The sequence below is a fragment of the Carassius gibelio genome, chromosome B22, assembly GCF_023724105.1.
Source record: "Carassius gibelio isolate Cgi1373 ecotype wild population from Czech Republic chromosome B22, carGib1.2-hapl.c, whole genome shotgun sequence".
NCBI lineage: Eukaryota > Metazoa > Chordata > Actinopteri > Cypriniformes > Cyprinidae > Carassius > Carassius gibelio.
In genome coordinates, this window is record NC_068417.1 from 25,526,864 (window position 1) to 25,540,074 (window position 13,211).

The following is a 13,211-nucleotide window of genomic DNA, read 5'->3' on the forward strand; positions in this document are numbered from 1 at the left end:
ACATTTGAATCTATTATTTTCTTTTTTTTACATTATCAAAAGCTTTCGTTTGCCTGTGATTGAGGAGCTGCAGGACAGCTGAAATCACTAGATTATAAATGATAATTTATTTGCTCTGGAGGGGGTTCGACTCGTCCTCTCCAGTCGTTCCGCTGGATCTCATCTCAAAGCTCACGCTTTTCTTCCTTTCCGTCCTCCATCTCCAGGGAAGGATTGCTCACGATAAGGGGAAGGCTCTGAATTACCTTCCTGCTGCCCGAATTCATGCTTGAGGAGAACATAAGCAGCGAGACTGTGGAGCATGACGTTGTTTCCCCAGGCCCTCGATGCCCACACGCAAACACCTCTAATTGCATTCACGCACGTTTTGCAGCCGCATTTTAACAGGTGTATAGTAAATTAGGCCACTCTCCGGATACAGTCGCACCAACCATGGTGAAAAAATTTTTCGTCTGAAATGCTTTGTGTTGCAAGCGTGATCTAATTTGCCACATTAAATAAACAGAAATCAAATGCAGATACCTCCTTAAAAAACAAATTACGCCTCGGAGTCAAGGAATAAAAAATTGCTTGGGTCCCAAATGGGTAAATAATGAATGTAAGAAGCATGGCAAAATATACCAAATCTGCATTTAGATGGAAATGTTTTTACAAGCATAACCCCCTGGAGATCGGCTTTTTGTTTGAAATTCTGCCGTTGTTTTTAATCTTTCCTCATCCGTCTGAGGTCGAGCCAAAAAGAAGGTAAAATGCAGAGGGTTATAAGGCCAAAGACTAGCGAAAAATACAGCGACTGCTTGATGTATTGTGACTATTTGCCGTCGTCTTTGAACACCTGAAATGCATTAAGTGCTGTCAAAAGCCTTTATCAACCCAGAACAGGAAACACAAGGCAACAGCGCTCGAACGCATCTCCTACATGGACCTTTTTCCTTCTCTCTTTCTTTTTCTGAAGGCTAATGTAATTGGCTGCTTGCTGACAGTGGCCCCATTGTCTTCAATTACCCAGCAGCCACCGAATGACTGATCGATTGTGGGCCAGGGTTATGCTGACGAGCCGTGCCTTCTGGAGCGATTTCATTTATTCATTTCAGATATTTGAGGGAATTTATGAAGTAAAGGGCCTTTTATTACCACGCCAAATGAAATGAACACCACAATTAATGATGGGAAAACATAATAAAGGTGTGTGGGGGGGAGGGGGGGGGGGGTTAAAATAAAAATCAAAAATGTGCCTGATACTGTCAAGTGAAAAAGCCAACTACTTTCTTCACACAACCTTGGTCTTAATAGTGACAGACATTATCCGGTGGTGTTTATGTGAGCTGGGAATGTTTAACATGCTTTAATGTTTGCAGTTAACAGCTGACACTATGATAAATCTGTGCTGTGTGCTGTGATCTCTCTTCATTGTGGTGAGTGAGCGGTGGCCAAATATTTAATCGCATGCAAGGCCAAAGCCACTTTTTTTTTTTTTTGCTGCATATATCCTATGTGTATAATAATAATAAAAAGCAGACTAAGGACATATTTACTTATTTTACTATTTAATTTAAGTAATTAAATAATAAAATAAAGTATTTATTATTATTTAATGAATTATTTGAAGAAGAAGAATCAACTTGTGTATCACAATCTCTCTTTAGTGAAGAGTTCAAGCAGTGGGCAAATATTTTTGTTAAACATTAATTAAAAAAATTGTTTACATACACTATTGTGAATAATAATAATAATAATAAATAATAATAATAATAATACAAGTTAATAATATAATGTCACATTTATTATTATTATTTTCAATAATAATAATAGTTCTTATTATTGAATAATAAAATAAATGAATCAGTATTAAATTAATAAACTTAAAATGTGTTAACATTTGTTATTATTAGTAGTAGTATTACCTTAATAAAGAAGTAAAGAAATAATAAATTCTTTACACACACACACTGTGTATAATAATATTAATAATAATTATACCCACTTATATTATTAAATAATAAAAATGTGTTTATTGTTATTCATTATTATTGAACAGTAAATACAATTAAATTATTTAATAATAAATTTATGAATCTACAATTTATTACATTATTATTAATGTTTATTATTATTACTATTATTATAACCTTAGGATAATAATAAACCTTAGGTAGGTATGTTGATAGATAGATAGATAGATAGATAGATAGATAGATAGATAGATAGATAGATAGATAGATAGATAGATAGATAGATAGATAGATAGATAGATAGATAGATAGATCTACAAAACAAAACAAAAGAATTCAAAATGAACCAAAGTGATGTCACTGTAATTTGGCTGCTAATGTTTTAATACTTCCTGAAATGCTTTTTTAATGGTTGCCAAGGCAACAGCGACAAACCACTAATGCAATAACGAATCCGCACGAGTACTGTGGCTTCTCTTTAGTGTCTTGGACACTTTAACAGTCCACCTCTTGGTAAATTGTCCATGCCAGTCAGTACTGTATTTTCCCCCTAGTACTTCCTTTAGTAACTCAAGCACAGGCCGAGACTGGCCCGTGGTGTCTAATTGCGTACAAGCGCTCGCAATGCACGTGCCCACTGAGCTCGAAACAATCATGTGTCCACATATCCAAAGCGTTAGTGATAAACTGCGCGGCAGGAGCCAGTAGCCCCGAGGTAAATCTACAAATGCGGCATTTGTTTGATTCACACTCTTAAAGGCACAGTATGTAATTTTTGCCGCTGGAGAGCGCGTATTCGAAATAAACAGGTCCAGGTAGCGTAGCTTGATGACGGGGACACTGAGTATGGAATCATGGGAGCTGATTTATTAACACAGTAAAATAAAGCAGGGTGAGACTTAAAGCCGTCGGAGCGAAACGAGGCCACTGAACCAGACACTATGGACACGGTCCGTGTCACTAGTTAAAATTGCTTATTTCTCTGGATTTAAACAATCTTCGAAACATTTGGGTTATGTAAGTACACAAGTCAGCAAAATATATAACCCTGTTCTAGTGGTTTTTGGATACTTTAACAAAAAAATCTTACATATTGTGCCTTTAAGTGGGACCTCCAATGGTGTCTTTCATCCTCCTCCATGACGGACACGGCCGCCTCTAAAACCGTGTTTGAGACGTGGAATCATTGGATTAAAAGTGAACAGGTGTGTTAATACGGTGGCAAACGCACACGGGCCGTCCTAATGACATTCCCTTTCTGAAAGCGTCTCGCATGAGATGCTCTCCCCTGGAAACCCCCCAGAGGTTCCCGCCATATTCACAGCACCATGAATATTAACCGAGCCCAGGGTGTCTGAGCTCAATATCTCCTGTCTTCCTTCCCGTCTCTTGCTCAAATACACGCACATACATAAAGATACTCTGAGTCCAGAGGCTTGACTATATTTCCTGCTCTCTGCTAGGTAATGGAACATTTATTTAGTGTGATACGGGGATGCAACTTAACCCAAGTCCCCTTCACATAAAAAGATATACCCACATAAACTGGGGCAGCAGCTGCGTGACTTATGCATGGCTAAATATTTGAGTGCTGTAACATTAAAATTAGTTGGCACTGGTAAGGTTGAAACTAATTATTTATGGAAATAGCAGACTGATTGAATACTGTGAATCAATTAATACAATTTTTTGTGACAATTCAATCCCTTTGGGCATAAAGTAAATTTTTTATGTTCCCATTTTACATTTTAAGAGAAAGAACATTAGGGGCATTAAATGGCTCAGTGGCTTACAAGCAAAAAACTAAACTGTGTCAGGGTAAATAAATAAATCTTTATCAAATTAAATTATTTAAAAATAAATGTAAAAAAAAACTTTACCATTTGCACTGCCCTTTGTAAGGGTTTTAAACACTAAATAACTAAATAAATAAAAACGAATCATCAAATCTTTATAGAATAAAATTAATTATAAATAAATGTAAAAAATAAAATAAAAAAAACTTTCACATTTGTCCTGTGTTTCCATGCTAAATAAATAAATACAAATCAAATTTTCCAATTTGTTGTATTAATATTTTTAATTGCATTATATATATATATATATATATATATATATATATATATATATATATATATATATATATATATATATATATATATATGAGTAAACCACTTTCATTCACAAAAAACAAAACTACACACAAACTACACACTTTCATGCTAAATTAAATTAAATTAAATTAAATTAAATTAAATTAAATGTGTTAAAAAGTAAATATTACGGAGCTCTGCACATGGCATGCAGGAACTAATTGTAGGCTATTGTAGGCAACGATTTAGCAAATCGAGGGAATGCAATAGTAATCATGTGCATGTTTTAGTTCAGTGAAGGAACAAATTAGTAAATAGTAGATAGAAGCTGCACTTCAAAGATGGCCGCCGAGTGACTTGACTTGTATGAAAGAGAACTCTAAACTGAATTAAAATAGATTGATGTTAAATTAAATGAAAAATAAGACAAATGTTGCAAACTATAGTAGCTAGCAACGTTTAAAGTTGACTCTTGCAACAATTCAACAAAAAAATAAATAATAATAATAATTAACACTCATGGCGACAAAGTGTCCTTATTTACACCAAGGGCGTCCCATGAGAGCGGTATCGATGTAGAGTGAAGCTAAGAGGGTGAGGAAATCTTCATGCAGATTATGCACAGCCTGTCTCACTCATCGCAGATGAAGCTCAAAAAGAAAGACGAGAGTTGTTCTCAAGTGCCAGACCCGACTACAAGCAACCGGTGCAGATGGCAGCAAGCGGGTCAGGGACCGAGAGACTCCACGGCCCGGCCTGCAACCCTGCAAATGCACGATAAGAACCCGATGTGTCTGAAATCAGAAGAGGCTGGTCCGTGAAACAGTGCATGCAACACAGCCTTGCCAAAAGTTCTGACTTGGGACCTGGTTTTGCATGGTGAAGCATGAAGCATTTGCTTCTACAAAGGTTTTTGACGGAGTAGGATTCAGTCAGCACAAGCTATGCGTGAGCGTCAGCGTCTTCCTTTTTCACGGCACGTGGGCACGTATCACCGCCGCTGAGAGCCGTTGCAGGCATTAGAGTGAGTGATGACAAGTCTTTAGGTGGCAATGTGAGGAAATGAGGCTTTCTGCAGATGAAAGTGTTCCTCGCGCATTCCTATTTACTGCAGATAGAAGCGGCGGAGGGCCGAATCCAGCCGAGGGGGATTTATCAGCGATGTCCAAAAAGGCTCATCAGTGGGAAAGGTGAGAAAGGTGTGTGACGGTAATTACCACAAGATGAAAGGACGAGAGAAAACCTGTTTAAAGGGATGGTTCCCCCAAAATGTTGTAATTCTGGCATCATTTACTCCCCTCGTTCCAAACCTGTAGGCCTGCTTTTTTTTCAGTGGAACAAAAAATTTTGTAAAACAAGAGTGTTTTGAACTTTTTGTGCATCAATTGAAGGTCAGTGGGGTCCAAAATGAAAATAAAAAAGGTCACCATTGAGTTTCACAGCTAGACAGGCAGAACAATAGATAGACAGACAAAAGACTGATAGATAGATAGATAGATAGATAGATAGATAGATAGATAGATAGATAGATAGATAGATAGATAGATAGATAGATAGATAGATAGATAGATAGAATCTTTAAAATGCAGGTTACAGAATAGTAAACAGTTCTTAAAAGAACCATATCAATACACTGTAATAATCTAAAGAACATTTTGTGCAATGGAAATGTTCCATGGATGTTAAAGGTTCTTAATGGAATCATCAATACCAATAAAGAACCTTAATTTTAGGAGTGTAGGTTGAACTAGTTTCATCCATTGTGGGTGAAAATTGCACTAATTCAGCAGCAGATTTTGGACATTCTGAGATTTGGAAAAGTTGTTACTGAGTCAACGAGGGCATGCGATTGACAAGTACACTCCCACGACCGAATGGATAAGAGTAGATGAATGCTGAGATTCAGGAGAGAATGACTCACCATGTTCCAGGGTAAAGAGCAGACACACAGCCAGGAGAGACTGGAGCACAGTCAAGCGGAGCTCCCCCAGCATCCTAAAGAAGAAACACAAAGAAAAAGAGAGAGAACAGTGAATTGATTATACATTTTGGTCTTGTCAAAACTAATTATATTCAAACGATCAAAGACTGCAAGTGCATTTTCACTCTTTTCAGTTTATAGGAACCAAGTAACCCTTTCAAAGGCTTGATAGGTTACAGTATTCAAAGCAGGCCTCTAAAATCTCTTTATATCCTGTAAAAAAAAACAAAAAAAACATTTGTACTGAATTCAACCTGACTTCTCCACCATCTGGGTGTGTATGTTAAGCACAAAAATGTTCAGTTATTACTGAAGTAAAAAAAATACAGCATTTTTACCAGCATTATTACAGGATGTAAACAGTAGTGAAAAGCAAGGTTGCTTTTGTGAAGCTTTTAAAAGCAAGCATATTTTGTTGTTGTTGTTATTGTTGTGGTAAATCAGTTGCAGATCAAGCAAGCAGATCAATTCTCAAGATAGAAAAAAAGATCAAGATGGACAGAATGATAAACAGACGAACAGAACCCTGGAAAATACACAGGCATGTAGATAGAATGACAGACAGACAGACTCATGAACAGAACAAAGGATAGATAAACACAGAATGACAAACAGATTGACAGATAGAACAAAAGGACTGACAGACATAATGAAAGACAATACAAAGGACTGACAGACAGATCGGCAAACAAAACAAAGAACTGACAGACAGATCGACAAACAGAACAAAGGACTGTCTGACAGAACGACAGACAGAACAAAGGACTGACAGACAGATCGACAAACAGAACAAAGGACTGTCAGACAGAACACCAGACAGAACAAAAGACTGACCGACAGAACGACAGACAGAACAAAGGACTGACAGACAGAACGACAGACAGAACAAAGGACTGACAAGACAGAACGAAAGACAGATCGACAGACAGAACAAAGGACTGACAGACAGAACGACAGAAAGAACAAAGGACTGACAAGACAGAACGACAGACAGAACAAAGGACTGACATACAGAATGACAGACAGATCGACAGACAGAACAAAGGACTGACAGACAGAACGACAGACAGAACAAAGGACTGACAGACAGAACGACAGACAGAACGATAGACAAAACAAAGGACTGACAGACAGATTGACAGACAGATCGACAGACAGAACAAAGGACTGACAGGAAGATTGACAGACAGAACAAAGGACTCACAGTTCGACAGACAGATCTACAGACAGAACAAAGGACTGACAGACAGAATGACAGAGAACAAAGGACTGACAGTTCGACAGACAGATCTACAGACAGAACAAAGGTTTGACAGAGCTACAGACAGAACAAAAGAGTGACAGACAGATCTACAGACAGAACAAAGGACTGACAGAGCTACAGACAGAACAAAAGAGTGACAGACAGATCTACAGACAAAACAAAGGACTGACAGACAGAATGACAGAGAACAAAGAACTGACAGTTCGACAGACAGATCTACAGACAGAACAAAGGACTGACAGAGCTACAGACAGAACAAAAGAGTGACAGACAGATCTAAAGACAGAACAAATGACTGACAGAGCAACAGACAGAACAAAGGACACATTGACAGACTAAATGACAGACAGAGTGACAAACAGAACAATGGACTGACAGAGCGACAGACAAAACAACATACAAAGACGCACTGATCAACAGACAGAACAAAGGACTGACAGAGCAACAGAAAGAACAAAGGACTGACAGACAGAACGACGGACAGATTGACTGGCAGAGCGACAGAAAGAACAAAATACTGACAGAGCAACAGACAGATTAACAAACAGAACAAAGGGTTGACATACATACAGAACGACAGACAGAATGAGAGACAGAACAAAGGATTGACAGATAGAATGACAGACCGACAGACAAACAGATCGACGGACAGAACAAAGGACTGACAGACAGACAGAATAGAATAAGAGACAGGTAGACAGAACAACAGAAAGATTGACAAAGCAAAAGATGGATAGATTGACAGACAAAATGACAGAACAAAAGACAGATAAACAGACAGACAGAAAGAAAGATAGAACAGTAAACAGGCAGGCAGAACAAACGACTGAGGAGGATAGATGAAAACACAGCAGACAAATAGATAGACTGAGCAACACACAATGGCAGACAGAATGATAGACAGAACAAATGACAGGCAAATAGAACAACTGTTAAACAAAACAACATACAAATATACACACAGAAAAGTAGATAGATAGACAGACTGACAGAAAAACAGAACAACAGACAGACAGTTAGATGGAACAGATATAGACAGAATAAGACAAACAGAGAGAATGATAGACAGAACAAAATAAATATAGACAGACACAGAGAACGATCTGCCTGACCACCTGAGTTCCCATACAGAATATTGTGAATAATGTATTGTCAAATTTAATTATCTTTGATTTTGTCTGAAAAGTGAATAGATGCACATAATAAGACTTTGCAACAAAACAGAGCTAGATATAACAAATAACTACATTTCAATAAAGAACGGCGTTTATAACTTACATTAATTACAAAAATCCAAAACCTCAACCAGGTTTGCCTTTTTTAGGGTCACAGAGTATATGAATGTCTGACAGGCCCATTCTAGATTATTACAGGCAGAAAGTCTTTAGTACAAACCAAGTGTGAGAGAGACAAAGAGCCAGTAGTAAATAATAGATGCTGCAGATCGGACTCGCTGTGGCCAAGGGCGAAACACAAGCCTCTGTCTGAGAGATTGGACACGGATAACCAGTGTACGTTATAGCAGACAAGTCACCTGCTCTGAGTCAAAGATGAGCACAAGGACAAAAAGAGAGATGATCCATCCAGCGCAGCAAAACGAATGAGACAGTCAGTTCATTTGCGGCCACACAGTCGATTAATCAAAATTAATTTGTTCTCATCTGATGGGTTAAATGGACAGCATGTTAATTCATTTAAAGCTGGATCTTCCTTTGTGCATTGTTCTGCTCGATTCCTGATCATGTGACCTGCAGAAATCTCCATCTCAGCGGGGAATCATGGGAGTCTATCTCATAATTGTATCTGCAGGTTGGAGCTTTGCAGTTTTCGCTGGCTGTCACAGGCAGGTGACAGATGACAAGCCGAAAACCTCCTACATGGAGGTAGGCGAGCAAACGCGTACACAAACAAACAGTAAGACAAACCCACACACATACTAAAAGAAGCGATACTCGAACAAAAGGAAGCCGACACGCTTGCAGATAAAGGATCTGGTGGAAGCTTTGGCGTATAAAAGCACACAGACACATTGAGTCCCTTAAAGCTCAGTCCATGAATCTGTTTGTATCGTCAAAGATTTTCTCTCACAAAGGTTTTTGAGGAGAAAAGCATGATTTTCGATGCTGCCCACTTCGTATTCACTGTGGGAAGGCGATTGTGCGCTGGCATGTGCTAATCCTGCTGTTGTCTTGCCCAGCCTGGGCTCTCTGAGCCTGGCAAAACATCATGCCAGACCTCTGTAGACTCCCACAGCCTCCGGCCTCCGTCAACTCATCCTGAGACTTGTTAGGGCTAAAGCAGGCATCAATATTGCCCATCCCTGGGGTTTGTCCATGTGAGACTAAGTTAAGTTATCCGACTAACAGTTTTCACCTGGTGGACATTAAACAAGCCAAAAGAAATCCCATAGAGTTACATTGACAAGAGAGAAAATGATAGACAATCTGAATATATTTATATTGATAAATCCTGATTTTAAAGTTATAATTCTAAATAAACAAATGTAAATAGTGACTATATACCTGTTAATGTAAATATATAGATACAGTTCTGAAAATATAAATGTAAGTTTTGAATATACAGTAAAACATATGAATTACAAAAAATGGGCCAATTCATCAGCCTTGGAAACACTCTGGTTCATAAATGTACACACACACACACACACACTTATGATACATCCATAATTTGTATTTATATATTCAGGTGTGTATCCAATATCCATATATTTAGAAAAAAAACTATTTTATATATATATATATATATATATATATATATATAGTAATTAAACAAAAAAAATATATATAATAAAATAAATATAAATGTGTGTAAAATACATTTATATAAAATAAAAAAATATATATATTTTGATTAATCTACAAATTAATTAAAATAAAAATGTATTTGGTGTTTTGGTTTTAATTTGGAGGTGTTTTTCTCTGGACAAAATTTAAAAAAAAAACTGAGAATTGGGACACTTCTGAAAAATCTTTTACTTTCCATGTATTATGATTTGAGAAACCAATGAGAATGTTCTTAGATTTTTTCCCTTATGGGCAGAAACTCAAGGAGAGTAGTTTCAAAACATCTTAATGCATCTGTCATTGGCAGCCTTGTAACTGTGAGTTACTGGATAGTCATGACTCGCACATATATATGCCACACTTCAATAAAAACACTCACACAGGAGATATGAGCATCCTTTTTCCCCAGAGTTTCCGGTAAATGTCTTTTACATGGTACATTTGCAAAGCGGGTCTTTTATCGGCTTCCCATGGAACGTTTATTGTATCTTTTCACTTTGTCTCTACAAATCATGGCGTTTCTCCAAGACAATTCATGAGTGGGTTAAAAGCTCACGTCTAAACCCACAGATCTCCATTTGTGATGCAAGACAAACACATTGTGCCTTGAGGGGCAGCATAAATGCACCAAATAAGCAAATAAATGAATCACAGCCATTCATTTCGGTGTGATTGTGTGCAACAGAAAAGAGCAAAAGAAAACCATGTGTGCCACAATATGAGCACTAAAATGGTGAATTCTGTCTATTATTGTTGGGTTGATACAGATGGTGGGTCACCCAGTCTCTGTTAGCGATGACGCCCGTGTCAACACAGACAGGAAGTGTCAATCACTCTGGGAAGTGACCTGGTCCTGGAGGTTGAGAAGAAAAGAGAAGAACAAAAGGAAGACTAAACAAAACAACAATATACCAGCATTCATTTCCATGCCACTGCAGACTGATGAAAGCTCTGAACTCTCAGTGTGAGCAGCCTCTTGTGAAACTCTACCAACTCTAGCCAGTTTAACCGAGATGATTTGCCTGGTATGGAAACAGCACCTGCAGCAATCGCAGAGATATACAAAGGGTAGAGTGAAGTACCCGCCACACTGCCTCCCTCCAGGACATCTACACCAGGTGGTGCACGAGGAAAGCCTGCAAGATCATCAGTGACTCCAGCCGCCAAAGCCATGGACTGTTCTCTCTGCTGCCCTCAGGCAGACGGTTACGCAGGATCCGATCACGCACAAGCAGACTGAGGGACAGCTTTTTCCATCAGACTATCAGGCTGCTGAACACTCAGAACTGACACTTACACAGCACACCACTCTGTGCATACAATTCATCATGCACTTTAACTCCACCACTACCACAATTTTTACCAACTGGACTTCAATGTACTGTAGCATGCACTGCACTTTAACACAATAATACTTCTATTTACCAACCATCTCATTTACAACCAATCTGTGTACTTTTGTGGATTATGTGGATGGTCACGTGTATTATATATACACTATGTGTTTATATATAATAGTTACTGTACATAATAGTAAATAGTAAAGTGTGTATAGTGTTATTTGTTAAACGTGTCTATTGTATTTTAGCATGCTCCCAAGCTTTTCTCTCACCACGGGACACAAGCTGTCGGTGATGTGACAATAAAAGTGATTTGATTTGATTAAAATTAGGCACATTAGTTGCTAGTGTGCATGTACATCCGTCCTGACAGCTATATAGACAGAACGCCGATCAATAGAATGACAGACAGAACAAAGAACAAAACTAATGATAAATCGATAGACGGATAGAACAGCCGATAGAAAGAAAACAATAGACAGAACACAAGAATGATAGACAGAATGGCTAAGGATACAAACAAAAGAATGATTATTACGTAAAATAAAATTACATCGAAAGATAGAAAAATAGAACAATCAATAGTGTATATAAAAATTTAAAATTATCGGCAGATTTATAGAACTACAGAATGACAGACAATACTAATAAACGAACGAACCAACGAAGGAATGAGCGAAAAACGATAGATAGATAGATAGATAGATAGATAGATAGATAGATAGAATAAACAACAGAATGATAGGTATAACTAATCGAGCGAAAAATAGAGCAATAGAACAAAATAACGTTCGACGGTATGATTAACGGAATGATAGAATGAGCAAACAAAACAGAAAAAAACAAGTAAACAACAGAAAGAACTCACAAACGACAGTCAGAACAACACACAAATGATGAACAAGGGAATGATAAAATGTCAGAACAAGTGAAAGAAAACAATACAACAACACATAAAATAATCAAACGACAGAGAGAGCGTACAAACAATAGACAGAATAAACGAATGAGTGAATTATAGAACAACAGAACTAATGATAAACAGAACAAATGAACGATAAATTGGTAGAACAAACGGCGAATGGTAGATGAACTGAACAAAAGTGTAAACGATGGATGGATGGATGGATGGATGGATGGACGGACAGAAAGCTAGATAGACAGACAGACAGATAGATAGATAGATGAAGCAGTGAAAAATACAATGGATAAACGATCATGATGATCCAAAATGGATACTAATAAACTACCAAGATCAACAGAGGCAGGATTTAATGGGTGAAATCCAATGGAGAGAAAGAAAGAGAGAGAGAGAGAGAGAGAGAGAAAAAAAAACTTTGGTAACAATTTTGGAATGGGATTGTGTGAACCCCTTTACCACAATTAAAAAGTACAGCAACTCTAATTTACACATTCAATAGAGCAAATGAGAATATGAACCAGTCTGTGATTTGGAAGATATAGAGTGGCACGCAGAAGCTGAGGCTTCTGCCATCTGGGACGAGACTCTTTCTGCAGACGCATTCAGACTAGTCACTCCAGCACACCATATGGTCTGACGCACAACACTGGGGATACTCCATTCCCTGACCAGCGGAACGGATGAATATTTAAGATGTTTGCACACATTGCTGGCATCTTAGTCAAAAATTGGATTCGAGGGGATTGAAATATAACAGTCTGCATCCCACCCCATTACTGGTCTTTCCAGCATATGAACATGCAGGTGTGTCCTGCATTCGTCTGGCAGCATTACGCATGTGTTTGTGCGTGTGTG

General features: G+C 37.8%; 1 protein-coding gene across 1 annotated transcript in view; it reads right to left on the minus strand.

Moving 5' to 3' along the window:
- The window catches only part of LOC127986873 (neurocan core protein-like), a 125,343-nt gene that overhangs the window by 85,230 nt on the left and 26,902 nt on the right, over positions 1–13,211 (minus strand). Inside the window, exon 2 of the mRNA XM_052589133.1 lies at positions 5,967–6,040. Coding sequence (XP_052445093.1) covers positions 5,967–6,039 — 73 coding nt within the window. The 5' untranslated portion in view covers position 6,040. The remainder of the gene's footprint in view (positions 1–5,966; positions 6,041–13,211) is intronic.